General features: G+C 35.2%; 1 protein-coding gene across 1 annotated transcript in view; it reads right to left on the bottom strand.

Moving 5' to 3' along the window:
• Window positions 1-4,926: 4,926 nt before the first annotated feature.
• TOR1AIP1 (torsin 1A interacting protein 1) overlaps window positions 4,927-27,319 on the bottom strand; it is a 49,614-nt gene continuing 27,221 nt past the window's right edge. The window contains exons 4-10 of the mRNA XM_065880444.1: window positions 21,031-21,072; window positions 19,896-19,982; window positions 17,342-17,398; window positions 15,175-15,216; window positions 14,575-14,643; window positions 8,089-8,145; window positions 4,927-5,714 (exon numbers count right to left, since the gene is read on the bottom strand). Of these exons, the coding sequence (XP_065736516.1) occupies window positions 4,927-5,714; window positions 8,089-8,145; window positions 14,575-14,643; window positions 15,175-15,216; window positions 17,342-17,398; window positions 19,896-19,982; window positions 21,031-21,072 (1,142 nt within the window). The remainder of the gene's footprint in view (window positions 5,715-8,088; window positions 8,146-14,574; window positions 14,644-15,174; window positions 15,217-17,341; window positions 17,399-19,895; window positions 19,983-21,030; window positions 21,073-27,319) is intronic.

The following is a 27,319-nucleotide window of genomic DNA, read 5'->3' as shown; positions in this document are numbered from 1 at the left end:
CTCATCTGGGAAGATCCTACGTGCCACGGAGAAACTAAGCCCGTGCGCCACAACTACTGAGCCTGCGCTCTAGAGCCCGCGTGCCACAACTACTGAAGCCCACGCGCCTAGAGCCTGTGCTCCGCAACAAGAGAAGCCACAGCAATGAGAAGCCCACGCACCGCAACAAAGAGTAGCCCCCACTCGCCGCAACTAGAGAAAACCTGCTCGCAGCAATGAAGACCCAACGCAGCCAAAAAAAAAAAAGACACAAGGGGAAGTTGCTGAGGCATAGAGAGGCAGAGGGAATGGCTGTGAGGTCCCCGTCCAGAGCAGTCCTCACAGTTCCCATACTTTCCTGTCTTGGAGTCTCAGATGTATATTCTTACAATATCCACCACACCCTTCCTTTCCTCTTTTGCTGATTAGACAGGGTTTTTATTTACAATCAAATAATTCCTGACTAAATATGTGAGTCTCTACTTCAAACTGCTAAAAGTCAACAGAAAGACATTCAGAGATAAGAATTTAGTTTACCACTGTGTGCTTAGTATTTGGGGAGAGAAGATAGATGAGCTAAATAGATTGAGGAGGTATTTTTAGTAGTACAGCGCTTTGAAGAGTCCTCTATGAGGTATTTTCTCTATAGCATTACATTCGATTACCAAACCTTGTCATTTCTACGTCTCGAATATTTTTCTTATCCATCTTCTCTCCACATCCATAGCCATCTCTTATCTGGACTATAATTACCCTCTTAGGCAACATGAAAAGATGTAAGGAAACTTCTTAGCTCTTTTAAGAAAACTCAAATTCCTAATCTTACTGTGGAAAGACCTTAAGGCCTCCCAGTTTTCTTTCTTAACATTCACCTTCCCCTTGGGGACCTCTCACTAATGATCCTTGCTTCCGCCAGAAAAGGGCCAGGTTTCCCTTCTGAGACTGGTCCCCTTTCTCTTTCCTGAAATTATTCATAGCCCTACTGAATCCAGGTTGAAATAGTTTATATAAAAAAGATTTAGAAAAAAAAGGCTCAGTAATAACAGAAAAAAAGCAAAACACTGAGAAAGATGCAACTTACCTATTTTTGCTAACCACACAGGGCTTGCAATTTTTATTTATCAAATATTTGAGCACTTTATGTGATTACCACTGTACGTAGATTGATCACACTCTCCTGCTCTCAAGAGGCATACGGTGATCCAGCAGTCCCACTCCTGGGCATATACTCAGACAAAACTCTAATTCGAAAAGACACATGCACCCCTATGTTCATAGTAGTACTATTTACAGTGGAATATTACTCAGCCATAAAAAAGAACGAAATAATGTCATTTGTAGCAACATGGATGGACCTAGGATTATCAATACTAAGTGAAGTAAGTCAGAAAGACAAATACAAATATCATATGATCACTTATGTGTGGAATCTAAAATGTGACACAAATGAACCTATGAAACAGAAACATACAAACACAACAGACTTGTGGTTGCCAAGGTGGGGGGGGAGGGGAGGGATGGAGTGGGAGTTTGGGATTAGCAGATGCAAACTATTTTATGTAGGATGGATAAACAACAAGGCCTTACTGTACAGCACAGGGAACTATATTTAATAGCTTGTAATAAACCAAAATGGAAAATAACATGAAAAAGAATATATATATGTATAACTGAATCACTTTGCTGTACAGCAGAAGTTAACACAACACTGTAAATCAACTATACTAATAAAATTTTTTTTAAAAAGACGCATATGGTTGTGGGAGTGTGCTAAGTGCTGTGACAGGGGTAATACAGGATGAACAAGCGTGTAAAGAAGAGGCACCTGCACCAGTGTTTCAGGGTAGGGAATTAGGTTAGGTTCAGTAAAGTTCTGTCTGAAAAAAAATAAAGCATTCAGAACAAATAAGAATTAGCAGAGCGTGAGGCTGGGAAAAGGGAAAAGGCAAGATATGAAAAATATTCCAGAGGAATCCAAGAGTGTGCAAAAGACAAGATTTTAATTTGTAAATTGCAAGAGGTTTCTCCCTGTTCATACTCAGGTGATGGGCTATATTTCCCCTACCATCCAGAAGAACCTGCAAGCCCACCAGGACTTCTCTGAATCCAGGCCAAAGATAGGTTTAAGGCAGGACTTTCCTCTTTTTCCAAGTCAATGGCCGTCAATGGAAGACTTAGTTTGGTTTCCCAGACCCAGGACTCACACCTTCATCCCAGGTGGCTAATGCCAGTAGAATCTTCATACCATAAGATTTGACTCTGTGGCCTTGATAAGGACAATGTAGAAGAATAGTCCACTGTTTTTTTTTGCAATCAATGAGAAATGCTTCCTCATATTGACAACACAAAGGCCGCTTTCAGAAGACCTAAGGTCACAGGCAAATTGGGCTTTATATCTTTAGTGTAAGTATTAACTATGCAAACCCTTTCTAAGTTTCACTTCTCTTCGTAGAATGAAAATCAGGTTTATTTCCTATCATTGAGGACTGGAGGTTTAGAAAACCTCCTTAAGAGTAACATAAGTAAGTCATTAAGAGAAGGGAAGCAGATTAAGGTTTTAGAAATTTGTAAGGTCAGTTTTGCACTGTGGTTTTCCCTGGGCCAATGTTGTCACCCAAAGTCACAATGTGCCTAATTTCTAGAGGCCCAAGTTCCTATTTTCAAGCCGATGTATTATTAAATTTTCCCCTCCAAACGGATTATGGTAACATGAACAAAACAAAATGTTTTAGGCATCAATGATATAAAATGCAGATGTCCGTGAGCATGCACTTTCAATGGGGGCAAAAAAATCTTATTCTTCAGGTGTATAAAGCATAAAAATATGCAGTCCATAAACAGATATAGAGTATACATGCAGTATTAAAATTTCATGGGGGTAGATGATTAGAAAACAAAAATCTAAAAAGGTTCTTTAGAGAGGTGAGAATGAAAAATTTGAGAAACATGGTGTGGATTCTTTTGCCAAGTGGGGAATACCTAAACTAATTCCATTTTAGTGATAATTCAAAATCCCTAGATGAAACAGAAAATCACAGTGATTATATTTCCTACCAGTGTACTTGTGAGTGGCTGCAATTCTTTGTTTGGCCTTGGTTTCTCCTAGCAGAAGTCACTAAAATTGTGCAAGTGTAAAGAAAACTCTAGGAATAATTTCTTTTTAAGGTGTATGAATCATTAAGTTTATGACACACAAGAGTACAAACCAAGAAAGTAAATTTATTTAAATTACTAAAATAGCTTTTAAAGTCATTTACAGATCAGCTGCTACAATTATTTTTCCTGATATAAGTAATATTAATTACTTTAAAATTATTTTGGTCAATGAAACATTTAAAAAAACATGTTTCTCCATATAATATATATAGGTATAAAATAAGTCTTTTCAAAAACTCTTGTTTTAGAATCCTCTATAAATCAGAATATTTGACTTCTGACAGTCAGGAACAAATTACAATAAGGGGTATAAATTTATGAATACTGGTAGTCCTAGTGGGAAGAAACGCGACTGTACTCTACCACCAGTCATGGGATCCTTAAAAGGTAAATGATGAAGCCATTGACAGGCTCTAGTATTCTAAAAACAATATTTTCATTTAAAGGTTTGTAGACAATAAAAAAATAAAGTGGATCCAGAATTTTAAGCTTCTAAGAAAACCAAAGCAGTTGACGGATGAGAAAGCTGTTAGTGATGCTAAGTTAAAACTGAAATTCTATAGTAGTACAGTAATGTACAATAGTACATTTTAACATTCTTCATATATGGTAAACTTCACTTTCTTTTTCGCTTGAGGCACTCTTAGTAGAATTTATCACGTGCATTGTAAATCTTTACTCTTGTTACAAAAGTGTCATTAAAGGACTCAGAATGCAACAAGTAGACATGCAGAAAATCAAATCCTTCTTCAACAGCCCAGGAGAGCTGGTTAACAAATGGTTTACCAATTCCTGAAATTGTATTTCTTAACAAAACTTTCAGGATATGACCAAAATAAATGGCTCTGAACTTACCCATTCTTAAGAGCCAAGTGAACAAACATACTAAACCTCATCATATACATGCTTCAGAATCTCTGGGAGGAATAAAAATTTCTGAAAGGAAAAAAAAGGACATGTGAAAAACAAGTCCCAACAGAATTCACTGAGAATGCAGTTCATATAACTATGTTTGACTAACCCTAAGCCTCAGTGGCTTTCTTTTTGGCCACGTGGGACAGCTTGCAGGATCTTAGTTCCCTGACCAGGGATCAAACCTGGGCCCTCGGCATTGAAAGTGTGGAGTCCTAACCACTGGACCACCAGGGAATTCCCTCAGTGGCTTATTTTAACGTTTCACCTTGAAGACTTTTTCCCCCCTTTCTCTCCCCATTCCACAACTTTTCCCATGTCTCCTTCTCCTTGCCCTCCAAAATCAAAGGAAAAAAACAAAACCCAAAAATCCCAAACACACACTTGGATGGCCTTTCATTATTTTTGTTCCTATAAGCAGAAGCTGACTACAGAATTCACATCTAAACGATGTAGAAGAGGACAAAAGGGAAAACCCACAGTTATGTTCAGGGAGCTGTCTTACTAATAACTCGACAAACTGTGAAAAAAATCTAAGTTAAAAAATTGGGTGGATTCATAGGAAGGAGCCTAATCCCTCCCACTGGTCATACCATAGCAATAATGATTCAACCCAGAATCGATCCTCTATGGGACTGCATATAATTTACAGTCCTCAGATATCATTAACACAGACCTCAATGGAAACAAGGAAACGATTCTCTCAAAAAACAGATAATTAGGTTGAATAAACGATTTACATATCCCACGTTTACCTAAGAACTTAACCTCCTTTAAAAAGAAACCAGTTCTTTCAAAAAGAGCTCTGGATCCTGTCTATGGTTAGAAAGTTTGAAAAATTCTCAGAACTTGAGACATGATTTTCTCTTCTGTCTCCTCTTATAAGCAGATGCCCCTTTTCAGGTCATTTTCAGGTTGTACTGGCAGGACTAAGTGAGAAATACGGCTCCAGAGCCCACTCAATTTGTCTGGGTCCATATGTTTGTAGGAGTTGGGTGTATTAGAGTTGGTGAACTTGACTTTGAGGAAATCCCTCACTTTTTCTTCAATTTCCTTTAGGCCTAGACTGGTTCCAAGTGTCTCCTCCTCTAACAAGACAGTTAGGACTAAGGCTACATCTTTGAAGGCTGCATTTTCATGATCACAATACTTATAGAAGATCAAAGTAGAGCCTGCAGGCAGTGACTCAAAGCGGTGGACCACAGCTGCATTCTGGCCATTTCGGAATCCTGTGCTCAGCTCCTCATCTACCTCTCGTTTGACAACATCACTGTCTTGAGTTGCTTTGCCCGTCCCATCAATCCGGATTGCAGGAACACTTTGGAAGGAAGAATAGGCATCGGCAATTTGTTCACTCAGACACTTGAGTGCTTCTTCAGCATCTCGGGCAGCAGTGAGCAGCAAGATAGCAGGCTGAGGCCGAGGGTGGGAGCTATTAAGATGTTTTTCCAGGAATGTTAGGCTCCTTTTCCACAGCTTCTCATCTTGACCTTGGTACTTATTCATAAGTTGTTTCATCTGGTTCTGGAACTCTTGAACAGCAGTGGTTTCTGCTTCAGGAGTACGAGTGTACAAAAAACACCCAATGAGAAGCGCAGCTATCAGAACAAGGGGCCACCACCAGTTCACCTTGACAAAAGATGCACTTTGGGGTTGTCCAGTCACTTCTGCTCAGGAAAAAAAGAAATGATAGACACAAATATTATTTTCTTAGATTCAAGATCAAGTGACTTTTAAAGCCAATATTAATCTTTATAAACATTAGATGAGAGAGGAAGGAATTTAAAGAAGGGAGCTGATAATTTACTTTCTTAAAGAAATAATTTAGCACATGTGTTTTAAGTTACTTGTATGAGTATGCACATGTCTCTTCAATGTCAAAATGATAAAGAGACTTAGAGGAAAAAGTAGAATTTAAGTATATGTAATGGCGTGTGCAAGTCAGAAAGAATACAATTTATAAAGCAAAACTACTATTACTACTGCTAATATTTGGGAGGTAAACAATATTAAAAGACACTTTACAAAATAGTTTTAAATTTAGAAACTAACATGGATTATTATCCAAGGTGGAATGTTTATGTGTATAAAGGAATAAAGAAAAGGATGCATTATAAGTAAAATCTTCCATATAATAGCTAGCTGTCCCTTTAATTGCACTGATGCCTATCTTTTGCTATATGCAAGTTAACACTGGTAAAACTTAGTTTGCAACTCATTCCTAATTATTATTGGCAATGATGATATGAATTTACATTTACCTAGTGCTTTTCAGTTTAAGCACTTTCTCATATACATCATTTAATAATTTAATATGACAGCAACAGTATTTTTACACTTTCTATTTATTGACTGCTTTAGACTAATAATTGTACCATGGACCCTCTAAAGCAACAGTTCTCAAAGTGTGACTGGTGGGGTATCTCAAGATCTCTTCAAGGGGGTCCTTGAGGTTAAAACTATTCTCCTGACACTAAGATCTTATTTGCCTTTTTCCACCATATTGACATCTGCACTGATGGTGTAAAAAGCCATGGTAGGAAAAATAACTGATGCTTTAGATGAATCACAGGGCAGTAGCACCAAACTAGGACTGTCTTTGTATCCTTCATGGCCATGTATTCCAGGTTACCAGTTTCACTTAAGGACATCCTTCATGAAGCATTTAAAAGAATTTATCTATTAGAACTCAACCTTGAGTAGAAATCTTAACATTCTATGTGAAGAAATGGGACATATATATAAAGCACTTCTGCTACATAGAACAGTATATGGCTGTCTCAAAGCAAAGAACTTTGTGCAACTGAGTTGTGAGCTGAAATAGTGCTTTTTTCATAGAATTTTTACTTGAAAAGACAAGTGACAAACTGGTTAGTCAGACTTTAATATTTGGGACACTTTTTCTGGAAAACGAACAATGTGAGCCTGTTGTTTCCAAGAAAACGACTGGGACTTCCCTGGTGGCTCAGCGGTTAAGAATCCGCCTGCCAATGCAGGGGACGCGGGTTCAATCCCTGGTCTGGGAAGATCCCACACGCCACGGAGCAACTAAGCCCGTGCGCCACAACTACTGAGCCTGCGCTCTAGAGCCCGTGAGCCACAACTACTGAAGCCTGTGCACCCAGAGCCCGTTCTCTGCAACAAAGAGAAGCCACCGCAATGAGAAGCCTGTGCACTGCAATGAAGAGTAGCTCCCGCTCACCGCAACTAGAGAAAGCCTGTGCGCAGCAAAGAAGACCCAATGCAGCCAAAAATAAATTAATAAATAAATTAACCGCCCCCCCCAAAATCGCCAATATATTGTAACAGTTTGAATACAGAAGCAGAATGAAACTCCAGCTCCATTTTATTAAGCCAGGCATTAGAGATCAGAGAAAATACAAAGCAATCTACCACTCTCCTTACTAAATTATTTAAAAATAACTAATAAACATTAAAAATTTTTTTTACAATTTTAATCTCTAGGTAAATATGGACAGGTATAACTCATATATATTTTTTTAAGTCTCTTTTTAAAAAAGGTCTCTGGGGTTCTTATTAATTTTGCTAGTGGAAAGTGGTATTGAGACCAAAGAATCTGAGAATCACTGTTATTTTCTTAGTACTCTTTCAAGATAATAAAAAGGCTTAGAGAAATAAAGAAACTTGCCCCAAGGCTATACAGAAGGTAAGTGGTCCAAACCAATTCAAATTCAGGCCTGTGAACTCTAAAAAACTATGGTATTCCCATTATGTCATGCTATGTGCATCTTTCTTTTGACAACAAGGTTCACTTGGTTAACAGTATTAGTTGCTTTACTTGTTAACTTTCACTTTTGGTCTTATGGATAATAAAGTAAAGGGGAAAGCCAGATGTTTTTTCACAGAGTTTGTCCTTAAAGACTTTTACTGCTGGTAAAATATATACTTTTTCTTTTGAAGTACTTAAAATATAATTCTTCAAATAGCATGAAGTTCTTTGGTGTCAAAAAAAATTTAAAAAATCATTATGTTCACCAATTTTAGAGACTCATTTAATGAAAGCTGAATAGACAAACTTACGTTGGCTGGAGGTTGATGGAGATTGGTTTCCAAGCTCTGATTTCTGAACACCGTCATCTAATGATAGAAGTAATAAAGACTATCAATTTATGTTTCATAATTTCAGTATTTCCAACAGAAAAAGAGAATACAAATTTCACCAAGAGAAAATAAGGCAGAGATCTGTCAGAAACAGAAGAAAAAGCAGAAGATTCAAGTGTCTATTAGATTGACAGCTGCTTGAGACACAAGATTGATTTCTTTCATAATTAATGTAATGGTCGAGTACAAAGCATACTCTTAACACATTAGTTTTGTGAGAAAGCCTTGAAGAACTTGACCCAAATTATTTAATGGGAGTGGTGAAACTTCTGGGACAAAGTTAAGAGGACAAAGAAAATAAGCACAACTATAATAAAAGGAAACAAATAATACCATCTGAAAAACTGCCATATATCGAACGATTGCCTGGTGATGATGCTGTAAAGAGGGAAAGAAGGACAAAATATGATTATGGATTACTGAGCTCTCTGGATAAGGGGTTTTAAGGTAAAACTCAATCTTAATCTTCACTAATTTCTACCTCAAACTGATTCAAATACGTCCTCTGGTGCTTCTGACCATTTCAAATATCAGTAATATTTTAGAAATTACACTGAAAAACTTTTCACCATTTCTGGTAATAGACAAGTAATTGTTTTAGCTTTGTGGTTAAACAACAGATTTCAAAAATAATTTTCCCACAACTCCATCAAATCTCTATTTCCATCATACTTTAGAAAACAAATGAAAAGCTCTTTCCTTTTCCTCTCCGTCCTCCTTGGCATAGCCATCTAAGAGAGAGGAAATGGAACGACAGGGTTCAGGAAGCAAAGAGGCTGAGTTACTCATTTGTATGATCTACATTACCAATACGGTCATCTAGCACTTGCCTGGAGTTTTATAACTTTATGTGTATAAGTGATCTTCCTAGTATTTAACAACAGTTTTCATTTGAGAAACACTGGACTAAACTGGAGGAATAAAATTAGCATTGCTAATTTATTTATTTTATATATATTTTTACAGAAATAGCCTTATTTCTGGTCATATGACAAAAAACCTCAAATGAAACAAAATGACATCAACCTTAACTCTAAAGGCATATTGTTTTGCAATTACTAGGTTAGTCTAGGAAATGGCATCATTTAGAAGCTTCAAAGTTAGGTAACCAAAGTTAAAACTGTCTTACTAAAAAAAAAAAAAAATTTTCCATCAGATAATGTTTATCTTAAATACCTCGTTCCATGGTTGCAAAGATCAAATGATATAATATATGAAAATGCTGTGAAGTGCATGATGATATTAATAATGGAGAATAGCTAAATAATAGTTATTATGAAACACATGTAACGTTCATATAACTCAGAAGAACATAAAATTAAGAAAACAAAATTAACGCAAACAAAATTAAGAAAAACTCCTATTTACAACAGCATCAAAAGAATAAAATATTTAGGAATGAGATTAACCAAGGAGGTAAAAGCATTATACACTGAAACCTCTAAAACACTGATGAAAGGAATTAAAGCAGACATAAGTAAATGGAAAGACATCCGCTGGTCATGGAATGGAGAATTAATATTCTTAAAATGTCCATACTACCGAAAGCAATCTACAGGTTCAGTAAAATCTGTATCAAAATTCCAATGGCATTTTTTACAGAAACAGAAAACAATCCTAAAATTCATATGGAACCACGAAAGACCCCAAATTTGAAAGGCCGGAACAACTTTGAGTAAGAAGAACAAAACTGGAGGAATCACACTTTCTGATTTCAAAATATATCACAAAGCTAGAATAATCAAAACATTATGATACTGCCATAAATACAGACATATAGACCAATGGAAGAGAATAGAAATTCAGAAATAAACCCATGAAGATATAGTCAACTGATCCTCAACAAGGGTGTCAAGACTACACAATAGCGAAAGGATAGTCTCTTCAGTAAATGGTACTGGGGAAACTGGATATCCACATACAAAGAATGAAATTGGACCCTTATACATACACAAAAATCGACTCAAAATGGATTAAAGACTTAAATTAGGAATTGAAACAATAAAACTCCTAGAAGAAACATGGGGAAAAAGCTTCTTGAAGTTGGCCTTGACAATGATTTCTTGGATATAACAACAAAAGCATGGACAACAAAAGTAAAAATAGACCATGGGATTACATCAAACTTAAAAAGCACATGACTTATGTGATCAAAATCACAATGAGAAATCACCTCACATTATCAAATGTATTGTGGCTGTTATCGAAAAAACAAAAGTGCAAGGTATGTGGAGAGGATGTGGAGGAAAGAGAATCCCTGTACACTGTTGGTGGGAATATAAATTGGTGCAGTCACTATGGAAAAGAATTATGGAGGTTCCCCAAAAGGTTAAAAATGGACTACCATATGATCCGGCAATCCCACTTTTGGATATATATCCAAAGGAACAGAAATTACGACCTTGGAGAGATATCTGCACACCCATGTTCATTGCAGTAATAGTCACAATAGCCGAAACAGGGAAGCAAACTAAATGTCCATTGACAAATTAATGGATAAAGAAAATGTGATGTATTTATACATATACATGTATACACACACATACACACACAATGGAATTATTATTCAGCTTTAAAAAAGAAGGAAATCTTGCCACTCTGGACAACATGGAGAACATTATCCTAATGAAATAAGTCAGATACAGATATGCAAATGCTTCATAATATCATTTATGTGAGGAACCTAGTCAAATTCATAGACACAGGTGGTTTCCAGGGCCTGGGGGAGGGGGAAATCAGGAGATATCAGTCAAAGGGTACACAGTTTCAGTTAAATGAGATGAAAAAATCCTAGAAATCTACTGTAGAGCATCGTACCTATATTTATTGTCCTATATATTAAAAATTTGCTACGAGGGTAGATCTTAAGTGTTCTTATCACACACATAATAATAAATAAAGAGGGTGGGAGAAAACTTTTGGAGGTGATGGATATGTTCACGGCATAGACTATGGTGATGGTTTCACAGGTATATACTTATCTCCAAACTCATCAAGTTGTATACAGTAAATACGTAAGTTGTATACATTAAATGCATGTCAATCACAGATGAATTGATAAAGAAGATGTGGTATATATATAATCAATGGAATATTAACCATAAAAGAGGATGAAATAATGCCATTTGCAGCAACACAGATGGACCTAGAGATTATCATACTAAGCGAAGTAAGTCAGAGAAAGACAAATACCATATGACATCAGTCATATATGGATTCTAAAATATGACATAAATGAACATATCTATGAAACAGAAACAGACTCACAGACACAGAGAACACACTTGTGGTTGCCAAGAAGGTGGGGGTAGGGGAGGAATGGACTGGGAGTTTGGGATTAGCAGATGCAAACTATTATATATAGGATGGATAAACAACAAGGTCCTATTGTATAGTACAGGGATATATTCAATATGCTCTGACAACCCATAATGGAAAAGAATATGAAAAGTAATATATATATGAATAACCGAATCGCTTTGCCATACAGCAGAAATTAACACATTGTAAACCAACTATACTTTAACAAAATATTTTAAAAACCAAAATGAATGTATGTCAATCATACTTCAATAGTTTAACCTACAGTTAAAGAGTATGTGAAACAATTTAGAAAATAAATCCATCAAGATAATGTTTATCTTGAAAACTTTAATCCATGGTTGCAAAGATCAAATGAGACAATACATAAAAATGTTAAGTGCTCTTCTATGATGATTTTAATGATATAGAATAGGTAAGTAACAGTTATTATATACCATATGAAACATTTATATAATTTGAAGAACTCAAACTTAGTAGGGTATATATACTACTGAGGCAACACACTGTCTAAAAGGTAAACTTTATCCTCATTAAAAATATTTTTAGAGACAGTAATAAAAATTCCGTTAAAAAAGATCTTTTTAAAAAGATAAAGCTCAGAGTTTTTCTAGTCTGAAGAGCATGGTAACCATCAATCACTCTATAAAGTCAAAAGCAGAGGGCATGAATCTTTCATAGTTATTACTACTGATTATTACACAATATATTGTTAACAATAAATAAGCATTAATTATTTATGTGGTACATTTAGACTTAAAAAATTGTGTTCACATATATAATAAGCTCATTAGAATAACCTAGTTATAGGCACTATTGTCCCAACTTTAAAGTTAAGGAAATTGAGGTTCACAAAATTTCAGAGACTTTACCAAGATGACTCAATTAGTAAGCAGAAGATCTGGGACTAGAACCCAATAGCTCTAACTCCAAACTCTCCTCTTTTCTCTACACCACTTTTAGAGACAGGTTCCAAAGCATGTATGTTAATGAAGCACAGACTCAGAGGCCTCACTGTTTTATCATCTGGGACACAGCAAAAGTATAGACAGTGATTCTATCTTTCCCCAAAGATCTGGATACAGGCAGAAACATGAACTGGGACCTGTCTACCCAGAGAACTGGTACTAACAAAGGGTGATGATCTGAAATCCAGGTTCTTGAACACCTAAATCTAAAAATGAATTTTTTTTTCTCACTGAAGCAGGCAGAAGTGTATAGTTAAGACAATAAGATATGAAACTTGGAATGCCAAGGAAAAGTTTTTTTCAAATGATGTTAGATTGAAGAGAAATCTATAAGGCTGTTTGGAAATCACTGCAATCTTCTACTCTGACTGAAAATTCTTTCTGCAATCGTCTACTCTGATTGAAAATTCTTTCTTCTTATCTTAAAAGTCCTTCTGTGGTCAAAAATCTAAAAAATTTTGTTACCTGCACCCGAATGTGCAAATTTCTGCTATATAGTTTCTCTTTAACTCTGGAAGTTCTGTATATATGGTAGATGGCTATCAACCAGTATACAACTATTTAAGCCATAACAAATATACAAACTTAAGACAAAATAGGAATACAGAGAAAATACTATAAATGAGCTATCAATTTAGCAACCATAAAGATCTATTTCTACATTCCAGCTAGACCTTCAATATAATTATTTTCCCTTCTGCATTGCATTTGTACAGTGTCTTAACAGAGGACAATGCAAACATTTTGTGACAACAATATGTACTACACTTCACTTTTCTGGAAGTAATTTATCTGCTATTAGTTACCCAGAATATATAGTTAAGAACTAATAACATCATAAAACTCTGAGCTTTTCATAGTATATACACTTAAACTCGTGCAGTTTTGCTTCCTAGAGTAATTCTTAGATCTTCAGAATGTTATAATTTTTGATATTGGTTATAACCATAATCTTAAAAAGCTGAATTAATATTTGGTTTCCTAACTATAATAGGTCAAGAAGAACAAATTTTAAGAGGAAATGGTCTTCTAATAGCAAGTATATACAGCAATAAGAAATGACAGCCAGGGAATTCCCTGGCGGTCCAGTGGTTAGGACTCCGCGCTCTCACTGCTGAGGGCCCTGGTTCGATCCCTGGTTGGGGAACTAAGATCCCACAAGCTGCGAAGCATGGCCAAAAAAAAATAACAGCCAACAATAAGGTGAGGGCAAAAAGTTATTTCAGTTTTAGACAGCTGAAGAACTCACTTACGTGTACGGTAATACTTCACTGCTGGGGAAAAAATGAATTGTAACCATTACTACTTTACTGATAGAAAAACAAAGCTACAGAGGTTATCTTGTCCAATTACAGTTAGTTATTTCATGAGCAAGAGCTATATGATGGGGATTTTTATATTATCTAAATAAAAGTAAGGGACACCTGATGACCTCAAGACCTACTGTGGCTACAGGAATAAGGAAGGGATAGAGGTTAAAGGTCACTTAAGGCATGGCATGGATTTTTTTTATACAGTCAAGGTTTAATGTGGACACACTGCTATAGAAATAAATTATGATAGACACTGAATTCAAAGTATGTTTTATCACACCTATTTATTTCTTAAATATTTCTTAAATTCTATGACATTTAATCCATCCTAAACCCAAACATGAAAATACAATTTGAGGATTTCAGCATTTATAACTTAAAATAATGGGTATGCAAAGCTGCTCTAAGTGGTTATTTATACAACGGTAAACAACTGTTAAAAATAAAAACAGGTCCTATCAAAAGATTAGAATTTCAATTTCATGTGCAGATTGTACTGCTGCTAGACAGAACTGACAATTTGTCAAGTACAGACCTATCATCCACTGGTTTTCTCACACCATGATTCTACACTCTACACCCAGTCCATCTCCTGCCAGTCCAAGTAGACGGAAATAACTAAACTAGCAATCATAAATGTCCTTTATTAATGAGATCACAAGCAACCCAAATGCTTATCTGATGAACTAAACAGTTTTATATGTTAAATAGTCAAAAAAACAGCAAATAAACTTAAAATTACTTCAATAACAGGTAGTAATTTAAAAATTTCTTCAATAACAGGTAGAGATTTATCAACTTACTTTGCATCCTAGTCCTTATTTTTGTGGTTTGTTCAACCCATTCCTGAGGATTTTTTTGATATCCCGAGCCTGAGACAAATATATATATCAAGATATCATTTCACATACTTTGAAAATGTATACTATACCTCAGCGTTATAAGGTAAATTTATCAGAAAGGCAAAACAAATTTGGCGAGGAAAACAACCAAAGCAATAGGTTCAAAAGTAAAAGATAATGTCAAAGGATCACATCAGTGAGGATGAGTTACTTCCCACAGCAAAAAAGGCAGCAAATAAATACATAATCCCCTAATAGACAAAACTATGTACAAGTCCTTTGCTATGGTCTATGACTGCATTTATTAACACTTGAACTTCATTAACACTTTGGTGTTAATTAAGAAGAAAAAGGTTAACCATTTACTTTTGTAAATAAATTATTTTCAGTAAAGTAGTCCTAAACACATTTCTACATCACAGAGTACCAATATTACATATAGTATCAATTTGTGGTGGATTAAAAGGCAAAGAGGGTAAAATGACTTTGAATTCTATTCAAATTTTTGTTGGCTAGCAAGACTGGGTTGATTGATAAAAGAATAGACAACCAACCACTTACTTAGCGCTAATGGTTGCTTATCATAAGCTGTGAAGTCTCGACCTGAAACAGAAAACAGAGATAAGGTCATAGAAAATAAAGAACGGAAATAAAAACAATGAAGATGTTGCATAAACATTTTACTTGTTTACTACTGACACCAAAAACAAAAACAAAAGAAATCAAACCTTTCTTTCATCAGTCCCAAACATATACAATATATATGTATTTTCCCTTTTCTAAACTTCAGAATGTTCAGGAATTGGATAATAAGAAGCCAGCTTTAAGAACAACGCCATCAAAATAAAAGCTAAATGTACTGAATGCTTACCAGGTACCAAGTATAATTTTATCAACTCTCACACTTTATGTGGTAGATACTATTATTCCTATTTTACAAATAAGTAAACTGAAATTGATAATTTTCCCCAAGATTACATATGTAAAAGGTAGTAGGACTGAGATATAAACCCAGGCAGTTCATATATAACGGTATATACTATATAAGCAAATTTGTGAGCACTGCAAAGTAGTTATGCAGTGCAAGATGCTACTTCATGTTTTGGGATGGTATTTAAGGACAGCTACAAAATGATACAATGGGATAATTAGAAAATGTTATTACAAACAATTATAACATGGTAAATTTGCAAATCTGCCCTGAAGAAACAAGTTACTTCTAGCTACTGATACAAGTACCAATATAAATTTATGTTCAACTTATTTTCTGACTAAAAATGCAGTATGTACTGGCTGTAACATTCTAGAAATGCATAACCTAAAAATTCATTAATGTCTATTAAGTGCCTATTACGTGCAAAACATTGTAGGAAAACCGTGGTGAATAAGACAGATAGGTGTATATTCCAGATCTGTTTTCAGCCTACACTAACAAAGAACTTTTTAAAAAACTAGACACACTTTTTTGTATTGTCTTTCATTGACTCTGTGAAGTAATTTTTTAAAAACACCTTTGCTTTAGGGCTGCATCTTAGAATCAGTGATACGACACAGTTTAACTGGATGGTTTTCTTTCTCAGTAATACATAAAAGCAATGGCATTTTCGATTCAAGGAAATATATACCTAATTGTATACAAACAACTCATTTTCCATAACTGAAAAGTATACCATTGCATAAGTATAGCATAATTAATATAGGGACACACATTTCAGAGCTTCCAAAGATCAAAGATTTAGAATAGCAAAGGGCAAACATATAAGATAATCCAGAGAGTAATTTTCCATAAATGACTGATTTTTGTTTCACCTGCTTTTGTTTTGTCTCAGTTTTAATTCCAAACCCAGAACCTACTAAAAACTAAAAAGAAATATATATATACACATATATAAAGTGGAATTCTATGAACACGGTGATTAAAAAACAGATTTCCAAAGACTTTTTCTTTAAAAATAGTCTCATATTTTTAAAATGGTATTGTGGAAGGAAAAAAATTTCTTGAAGATTTTACATTCCAGGATATTTTTGGTTGACTAATAATTAATTTGAATTCTGGGACTTGATTTAAAAATGGAAAAAGAAAACACAGTGTAATTTCTGCTTAACCTAAGAGATACATGTCCACTGTAGATAATCTGCAAAACATAGGAAAAAAGTAAACGAAAAATGTCAACAACAATTCTACCATCCTGAAAAAACACTGTTAGCATTTTAGCATATTACTTCCCATTCTTTTCATGTGTGTTACATTTTCTCAATATTTTATTATGAAAATTTTCAAAGTTGTAAGCCGGGCTGTAAGACTTATATACACACCAACTAACTTACCATTAACTTTTTACTTTACCTGATTTACCACTTATTTATTCATCCTTCCAAACTTTCGCAACACAGTTTAAATCATACCATATAAGTAGGTTCAAACTACTACATTAGTTAATTAAACTAAAACAAACAACAAATTTATATTGCAAACGAGTACATTCAACAAATCAAAGAAGGCAGTAGTTTTTTGTTTTTTTTAAATTCAAAATCAATGTTGGGTACAGAGGTGATTAACTCAAGAAACAAATTCAAGATGCAAGATGAGGGGTTTTTTTTAGCATTCACTATACCTCTTTTTCAACATTTTACATTAAACTGCAAAAGAAGATCTTCAAAAATAAGAAGAGCATTTGACCACAGCCACAGGTAGACTTTTAAGAGTAAAAATCATGGTTTTACTTACTTTGTGATGACTGCCAAAATGATTCTGGATATTGACTTGATGATCTGGTGGTTTGGTCTAAAAACAAAAAAGAAATATAGTATACTATAAAGCATATTTAACTTTCTAAGTGCACATTTAACCAGAGAATGATGAGTAATCAAAAGAGCAAAAATATTCAGATAAACCCCAGGGAATTCAACACTTGAATGTATAATTTATTTTAAAAAATAGTTTCTAAAGGGTCAAGTTATGTCTAAAAAATTAATTATCTGTCTTTTCTTTTTAAAGAGAAAAAAAGATATAGAGCATGGCATGAGGTAAAGAAGATAATGAAACCTTTGAGCTGGGGAAAATCTTGAAAGTTTACAATAATGGATCTTCTGGAAATCATTACTATCCATTTTGTCTTAAATTTTTCTTGCAAGTGGTCGATATGTTATGTATTTTAGCCTTCCCTTCTTAAAAATCTTAATTTTTTTTCATTTAAAAGTGGAGTTTATAACAAAGTATGTCTAAAAGCAGTCAGACTGCTATCTTGGAGGCAAAAGCACTTGACACAACCAGGTGGTGGTTAAGTATTTTTGTTGGTGTACTCCTCTAACTAAAAAAATTTTGAGCATCTATCTCCAAAATATATTTTTAATATTATATACAAGCATTACTAAAATAATATATTAACTAATGTGTTGTATATATTATAAAACAAACTAAAAGACATTTTAAATGGATGAAATAAAAGATGTATATATACTAAATTCTAATATTTTCCTCCTGCACTCCAGTGGACCTTCTAGTACCTCTTCGGTAATAACTGGCCCAGAAGACAATCTAGAAAGATCAGTATTCTTCTGAATATGCCTCACATCTTTGTTCTTTAGCTAGAGTTTTCTTCTGTATGGGGTATGCATGCTTCAGTAAGAATTTATTAGAATTCAAAAGGGATCACAGAGCCTGGGGTTTATGTAGCATCAAAGAGCCACACTGGTAGCAACGGCATCAAGCTACTGGCTATATGATTCAGGACTTAATTAATCTCTAATTTTTAGAGCTGTATGTATGCATATATGAAAACTAACAACAGCACTCAATTTGAGTGTTTACTATGTGCTAGGTACTCTCTAAGTAATTAAACCTCACAACAACCCAGATGAGGGAACTGAGGAACAGAGAAGTTAAGCAATTGCCTGAGGGCACAAACCTAGTAGTGGAAGAGTGAAACCCAGTGAAACTCCAGAGCCCAAGATCTTAACCACCAGGCTACAGTGTTGCATATCTCCTTTGGGATTTCTGTATCAAGAAAGAATGGTGAGGGACTTCCCTGGTGGTCCAGTGGTTACGACTCTGAGCTCCCAATACAGGGGGCCCGGGCTCGATCCCTGATCAGGGAACTAGATCCCACATGCTGAAACTAAAGATCCCACATGCGGCAATAAAGATCCTGTGTACCACAACTAAGACTTGCAATAACCAAATAAATAAATAAATATTTAAAAAAAAAGAAAGAATGGGGGAAAATGAGGAAGGGTGGGAAATATGTAGAATAAATGCCCATAAACCAGCTTCTGAGCTTATTTTTAAAATGGAATGATTTAGTAAAACATAAGAATTACAGAAATTCTCAAAAGATGGTGAGGGGTAAGTAGAGACTTATTCTATAATGGAACTAAAATACAAAATTATTTATTATTTCCACAGTTTACAAATTTAATCAGCACCCTCATAAGTCTCAAGTTGGTATTTTTTTTCTCTTCAGTCAGTTCTTTCCTTGAAAAAACTTAAACATCAATTCACAGGAACAATCAGAAATTGTTATTGCTAACTGGATGTGAATTTGAACAATTCAGAGATAAAAGGAGTAATCTTAGTTTATTAAAACTTCCTAAAAGCTAACTAATACTCCTGATAGTATAGTGAGTCAATGCCAGTGTGATCAGTTTCTCTATAAACATTTTTTTAATTTAATTTTTAATTATTTATTTTTGGTTGCATTGGGTTTTCGTTGCTATGCGTGCAGCCTTTCTCTAGTTGCAGCGAGCGGGGGCTACTCTTTGTTGTGGTGCACAGGTTTCTCACTGCAGTGGCTTCTCTTGTTGCAGAGCATGGGCTCTAGGTGCGCGGGCTTCAGTAGTTGTGGCATGTGGGCTCAGTAGTTGTGGCTCGCGGGCTTAGTTGCTCCGCGGCATGTGGGATCTTCCCGGAGCAGGGCTCAAACCAGTGTCCCCTGCAGTGGCAGGCAGATTCTTAACCACTGCGCCACCAGGGAAGTCCCTCTATTAAATTTTTAAAAAAATCACAAATAACTCTTCTTTTGAGCACAAAAATATCTTATGTTCCATAAACAACAAAGCAAGGTAAAAGTGATTTGTTTGTTTAGATATTACATTACTAATCAGATGTACACATGGAATCAGTAATTTAAAAAAATGTTTAAAAGCACACAACTTTTTAAAAAGTAGTTTTAATAAATACTTTAAAATACTTTTAAAAAAAGCAAATTCACAGAATACCTTTATACTTTAACTAAAAATACAGCTCCTAAGATAAGAGTCATATGTACATAAAGCAATGTTACCTCCGGACTCAACAGAATCCTCGGATCTGACCTTAACAACCGTAACATCACTGTCAGAGCTGTCTTGATCATTTTCCTCCATTTCCCCTAAAAAGAAATAAAAATATACTAGTATAGTCTTTATTCTAAGGCTCTAAAGATCTGGATTAAAAAATAAAAACAAGTAATTCAACATTAAAATGAAGCCTTTAAAATAATCGGATATAGAATTGCTATTTATTATGCTTACTATTCTGAGTCACAAAGGTCTAAATAAGCTAAAATTGAGCTCATTTATTTTATTTTCTCTGAGGTAAATAATTATATCCGAAACGAATATTCAATAAGATTATATTCTGAGGCTTTAATGTAGAGTTGAAAAGTAAACAAATGAACATTAAATAGAAGAAAAGTTTTAACTTATGGGGAGGAAAAGTACATATAGTTAGTGTATAAATTCAGACAAGATTAGTATATGCATGCATATGTGTTTGCATATATGTGTGTGTGTTTGCAAACAGGGTGTGTGGATACATACACCCGTACACAAACATTTCAGTATGCAGGTGACTAATCTCAGATTATGGTGAACTTAAAAATGGACTAAATTTTACCGTACTATTCAAACATAGACTGGTTATGAGAATTTGAAAACTGGTTATTTGAATACCACAATCAAAGGCCAGCACATGCCAGAAACAGAAAATATTAGCTTTGCTTAAATTAACTCAAACAGACAAAAGATGCTTAAAATGCACAGGAAGGGGGCTTCCCTGGTGGCACAGTGGTTGAGAGTCCGCCTGCCAATGCAGGGAACACGGGTTCATGTCCCGGTCCGGGAAGATCCCACATACCGAGGAACGGCTGGGCCTGTGAGCCATGAGTCGCTGAGTCTGCGGCTCCGGAGCCTGTGCTCCGCAACGGGAGAGGCCACAACAGTGAGAGGCCCTCGTACCAAAAAAAAAAAAAAAAATGCACAGAAAGGCTATCATTCTATCCTATTTTACCTTCCATTTAACAGTTCAGATAATCATGAATTTTTTTTCCAAAAAGACACTATTTTCTGCTCTCTCTCTTAAGTACTTAGCAAAATTGCTTCTAATCTTAACAACAAAAAGATTTAGAATATATTGCATGATATTTTAAGAGAAAATACCTTCTTCTGAGAAATTGACCTTCTGTTGGACACTGGTGGCTTCTAGAAGAGAGAAGCATACATGCTGTATGTAACATCATAAGCCAAAGCTCAGGAATAAATAAGAGCATTTAATTTAGGGAAGTGAACATTATATCACACCAATTAAACTTTTTTTTGTTAAATTATAAAAAAAAGAATCAATTAATTCCCTTTACATTATTTCAGGAATAAGTCTGCTACAAACTAGAATCAGAAAGAGTTTACTGTTCCTTCACCCAGAGGTCTGTTTGTATTATAAAATGTAACCTTTGTTTGCAGAAAACATGAAACTCTATGTTGATAAATACAGTCCCTATAGGTTTACTGTATTCTTATTCTCATATCTGCTAGATTCCCTATACTCTTTTGAAAAGCCAACCACACCAGCAGAGTTGAAAAACTAGTTCTTTAATGAATCAGTGCATCCAAAGAGGATGTAAGAAAGGTAAAGAAACTCTCCTAGTTCCAGCAGGTCCACATACACCACTATTTCTAAGAGCCAGAGAATCTGGACAAAGATAAACGAGCAAAATGTGTCAAACAAATGCAGTATTTTTACATCGGCTATTCTGACTTTTATTTTTGTATTTTTGGCTGTGCCCCGCAGCTTATGGTATCTTAGTTCCCTGACCAGGGATTGAACCCAGACCCTTGGCAGTGGAAGCGCAGAGTCCTAACCACTGGACCGCCAGGGAATTCTGTGATTTTTTTTTTTAATAAAGGAAGGTATACCCAAATGCAAGCATTGCACAATTGGGCTAAAATACTGCTGAATGATCATATGAGAAGTAGTATGTTCCACAGAGCTGAAAACTTGTGTTTGCTTTCAGATTTTCTTCTATTGATTTTAACCCCCATTTGCTTTACAAAAGAAAAAAAAAAACTGTACTGTAGAAGGCAACTACCAAAACATTATATGGTGAATTTGGAAATACTTTTTTAAAATCAGTTTAATTAGATGGTATAATACTAGTCAAACTTCTCTTAATAGTGGCAAGTGCAAATCAGTATTTGCCAACATTTCTGCTATAAAAAAAATTAACCCTGAGAAAATTGCTAGTAATACTATGCTACTCTTTCCTTAGAAAGACTGTCTTTTCAGTTTATCTTTTTCCTCCAAGCAGAAAAATAGAAAGTCAAACTTGTCTTAGTGCTATTCCCTTAAAATTTGTTAATATTTCCATTCACATAAAAAGGTATTGTTCCCTTTTTGAAGTTTTGTTTTCTAAGTGCATAACTATAACAGTATTTCTTTTTTGGACAGCTGTTTTGCTTTATTCATTTATACAACTATTCACATAGCATGCAAAAAAATTTTTTTCTTAAGAGTCAATGGTCATGTCTTAGTTATTATTTTAATAATAGTAAGTCCTTAATATTTTCATGTTGCTAGTTAGTTTTCAAAAAACTTCATGTCTGTTACCTGATTCCCATAATGTCCTAAGGGAATACTATCATAGGTAAGGCTCAAAGATACTAAGTGACTTGTCTAAGGGTGTCAGGACTAACAAGTGACAAAAAAGGACTTGAATACAGACTCTTCTGATTCCTAGTCTACTACCCTTCTACCACTGCATCAGTTTTGTTCATAACGGCACATAGTAAGCACTCAGTAATTTGTTTAAATTTATTTTTAAATTCATTTTAAAAATTCATTTTTAAAAGCAGTTTAAGATTCATGAAACTGAGGGGGAGAGAGATTTCCCATATGCTTCCTGTGCCCAGACATGCATAGTCTTCCCCATTACCAACATTCCTATCAGAGTGATACATTTGTCACAACTGATGAACCTATACAGACACATCGTAATCACCCAAAGACCATAATTTACATAACAGCTCAATCTTGATGTTGTACCTTCTATGGGTTTAGACAAATGTATAATGACATGTATCCACTAGTATGATATCAGAGTATTTTCACTGTCCTAGAAATCTTCTGTGCTCTACCTATATTCATTGCTCCCCCATCTCCCACCCCCACCCCAAACCCTTGGCAATCACTGATCTTTTTATTGTCTCAAGAGTTTTGCCTTTTCCAGGATATCATATAATTGGAATCATACAGTATGTAGCCTCTTCAGATTGGCTTCTTTCACTTAGTAAGATTCACTTAAGGTTCCTCTATGTCTCTTCATGGCTTGATAGCTCTTAACACAATAATATCCCATTGTCTGGATGTTTATTTATCCACTCACCTATGGAAGGACATCTTGGTTGTTTCCAAGTTTTGGCAATTATGAATAAAGCTGCCATATGTGTGTGTAGGTTTGTGTGTGGACATAAGTTTTCAACCCTTTTGGGTAAATATCAAGGAATGTGATTGCTGGACTGTATGGTAAGAGTATGTTTAGTTTTGTAAGAAACTGTAAAACTAACTTCAAAGTGGTTGGACCATCTTATGTTCCCAACAGCAATGAATAGGATTTCCTGTTGCTTCACATCCACATAAGCATTTGGTATTGTTAACGTAAGTATGTAGTGGTATCTCGTTTTCAATTGCATTTCCCTGATGACATAAAATGTAGAGCAACTTTTCAAACGTTTATTTGCCACCTGTATATCTTCTTTGGTGAGGTGTCTATTACGGACTTCAACCCATTTTTAAATCAAGTTGTTTTCTTATTGTTGAGTTTTAAGAGTTCTTTGTCTATTTTGGATAATAGTCCTTTCTCAAATAAGTCATTTGCAAATATTTGCTCACAATCTGTGGCTTGCCTTCTCATTCCCTTGACATTGTCTTTTGCTGAGCAGAAGTTATAATTCTAACAAAGTTAGGCTTATCAGTTATTTCTTTCATGGATAATGCCTTTGGTTTATACCTAAAATGGCATCACCATACCCAAGGTCATCTAGATTTTTCTCCTATGTAATCTTCTAGGAGTTTTATAGTTTTGTGTTTACATTTAGGTCTATGATCTATTTTGAGTTAATTTTTGTGAAAGGTGTTAAGGTCTGTGTTCAGATTCTTTTTTTTTTTTTTTTGCATGTGAATGTCCAGTTGTCCCAGTACCATTTGTTGAAAAGACTCTTTGTTCCATTGTACTGCCTTTGCTCCTTTGTCAAAGATCAGTTGACTATATGTGGGTCTACTTACGGGCTCTTTATTCTGTTCCAGTGATCTACTTGTCTATTCTTTTGACAATACCACATTGTCTCAATTACTGTAGCTTTAGGTTTAGTTTAGCTTGAGGCTGAGTACTGTCTTACTTTATTCTTCCAATATTGTGTTAGCTATTCCGGGTCTTTTGTTTCTCCATACAAACTTTAGGACTAATTTGTTGATATCTATGAATTAACTTGCTGGGATTTTGATTGGTGTTGCACTGAATCTACAGATTAAGTTGGGAAGAAATGACACCTTGACAATATTGAATCCTCCTATCCGTAAACATGGAATATCTCCCCATTTATTTAGCAGTTCTTTGATTTCATTCATCAAAGTTTTGTAGTTTTTTTCATATAGACCTTGTACATGTTTTGTTAGATTTATATCTAAGTATTACATGTTGGGGTACGCGAATGGTAATTATATTGTGTTTTTATTTTCAAGTATCTCTTGTTCACTACTGGTATATAAGACAGTGCTTGACTTTTGTATATTAACCTTGTATCCTACAACTGTGCATAACTGCATAAGTTCCAGAAGGTTTTTTTGTCCATTCTCTTGGATTTTCTACATAGACAATCATGTCATCTGTGAATAAAGACAGTTTTATTTCTTCCTTCCCAATCTGTATACCTTTTATTTCCTTTGTCTTATTGCATTAGCTAGAACTTCCAGCACAATACTGAAAACTGGTGAGCAAGGACATCCTTGCCTTGTACCTGATGTTAATACAAAAGCTTCCAGTTTCTTACCATTATTACACGTTAGCTGTAGTTTCTGTAGACAGTCTTTATCAAGTTGACAAAGTTTATCTCTATTCTTAACTGAGGATTTTTATAATGAATGGGTGTTGGACTCTATCAAATGTTGTTTTCTACATCTATTGATATGATCATATGATTTTTCCTTAGTCTGTTGATGTGTTGGATTATATGAATTGATTTTCAAATGTTAAACCAGCCTTGCACACCTGAGATAAATCCTATTTGGTTGTAGTGTATTAATTCTTTTCGTACTTTTAAAATTTTGATTTACTAACATTTTGTTGAAGGTTTTTGCATCTGTGTTCATGAGAAGTATTTTTTAAACATCTTTAAAAAAATTTAAGTAACATTGATCTGTAAGTTTCATGTGTACAGCATTTTATTTCTACTTCTATATACCCTACAAAGTGCTCACAACCACAGACTTATTTTCTGGGACTTCCCTGGTGGCGCAGTGGTTAAGAACCCGCCTGCCAATGCAGGGGACACGGGTTCGATCCCTGCTCCGGGAAGATCCCACATGCAGTGGAGCAACTAAGCCCGTGTGCCACAACTACTGAGCCTGTGCTCTAGAGCCCGCGAGCCACAACTACTGAGCCTGTGTGCCACAAGTACTGAAGCCCATGCACCACAACGAAGAGTAGCCCCCACTTGCTGCAACTAGAGAAAGCTCGTGCACAGCAATGAAGACCCAATGCAGCCAAACATAGATAATAAACAAATAAATTTATTTAAAAAAACCTTATTTTCCATCCATCACGCAGTTGATCCCCTCTACCCATTTTCCCTTCCCCACTGCCTCTTCCCCTCAGATAACCACTACTTTGTTCTATCTACATGTTTGTTTTTGTTTGGTATGTTCATTTACTTTTAAATGTTTATTAGTTTTTTTACATTCCCCATATGAATGAAATCATATGTATGTCTTCCTCTGTCTGACTTAGCTCACTTAGCATAATGCCCTCAAGGTCCATCCACACTGTCACAAATAGCAAAATTTCATCTTTTTTTATGGCTGGGTAGTATTCCATTTTATACATATACCACATCTTTATCCATTCATCTGTTGATGGGCACTTGGGTTGTTTCTGTACCTTGGCTACTGTAAATAATGCTGTGATGATTATGGGGGAGGGTGGTGGTGCAGATATCTCTTCAGATTAGTATCTTCATATTCTTTGGATAAATGCCGAGAAGTAGGATAGCTGGATCATATAGTAGTTCTATTCTTAACTTTCTGAGGAATCTCTAAATAGTCTTCCATAGAGACTGTACCAACTTACATTCCTAACAACAATGTATGAGGGTGTCCCTTTTCTCCATATCCTTGCCAACACTTGTTATTTCTTGCCTTTTTGAGAATTCTAACAGGTGTGAGGTGATATCTCACTGTAGTTTTGATTTGCATTTCCGTAATAATCAGTGATGTTGAACATTTTTTCATGTGCCAGTTAGCCATCTGTATGTCTTCTTAGGAAAAGTGTCTATTCAGCTCCTATGCACAATGGTTTTTTTTTTTTTTTGCGGTACGCGGGCCTCTCACTGTTGTGGCCTCTCCCGTTGCAGAGCACAGGCTCCGGATGCACAGGCTCAGCAGCCATGGCTCATGGGCCCAGCCGCTCCGCGGCATGTGGGATCTTCCCGGACCAGGGCACGAACCTGTGTCCCCTGCATCGGTAGGCGGACCCTCAACCACTGCGCCACCAGAGAAGCCCCTATGCCCAATTTTTAATCAGGTTGTTTTGAGTTGTATGAGTTCTTCATATATTTTGGATATTAACCCCATATTTGATATGTCATTTGCAAATACTTTCTCCCATTCAGTAGGTTATCTTTTCATTCTATCGATGGTTTCCTTTGCTGCAGAAGCTTTTTAGCTTGATATAATCTCACTTGTTAAATTTTGCTTGTGTTTCCCCTGCATGAGGAGATGTATCTAGGAAGATACTGCGAAGACTGATGTCACAGAGTATATTGTCTCTGCTTCTTCTAGAAGTGTACGCTTTCATCTTATATTCAAATATTTAGTCCATTTTGAGTTAGTTTTTGTGTATGGTTTGGTCTAGTTTCATTTTTCTGCATTTGGCTGTCTAGTTTTTCCAATACCATTAATTGAAGAGACTATCCTTTTCCCATTTTATGTTCATTGCTCCTTTGTCATAAATTAATTATCCATATGTGTGTGGGCTTATTTCTGGGTTCTCAATTGTGTTCCATTGATCTATGTATGTTTTCCTGCCATAGCAACCATGCTGTTTCTATGTCTTTGTAGTATAGTTTGGAATCAGGGAGTGTGATACCTCCAGCTTTGTTCTTTTTTCTCAGGACTGCTTTGTCTACTTGGGGACTTTTGTGGTTCTACATAAGTTTTAAAATTTTTTGTTCTTTTCTGTGA

The sequence above is a fragment of the Phocoena phocoena genome, chromosome 1 (assembly GCF_963924675.1).
Source record: "Phocoena phocoena chromosome 1, mPhoPho1.1, whole genome shotgun sequence".
NCBI classification, from domain to species: domain Eukaryota; kingdom Metazoa; phylum Chordata; class Mammalia; order Artiodactyla; family Phocoenidae; genus Phocoena; species Phocoena phocoena.
The sequence above is the reverse complement of the archived record's forward strand: the minus strand, read 5'-3'. Positions and strand labels throughout refer to the sequence as shown.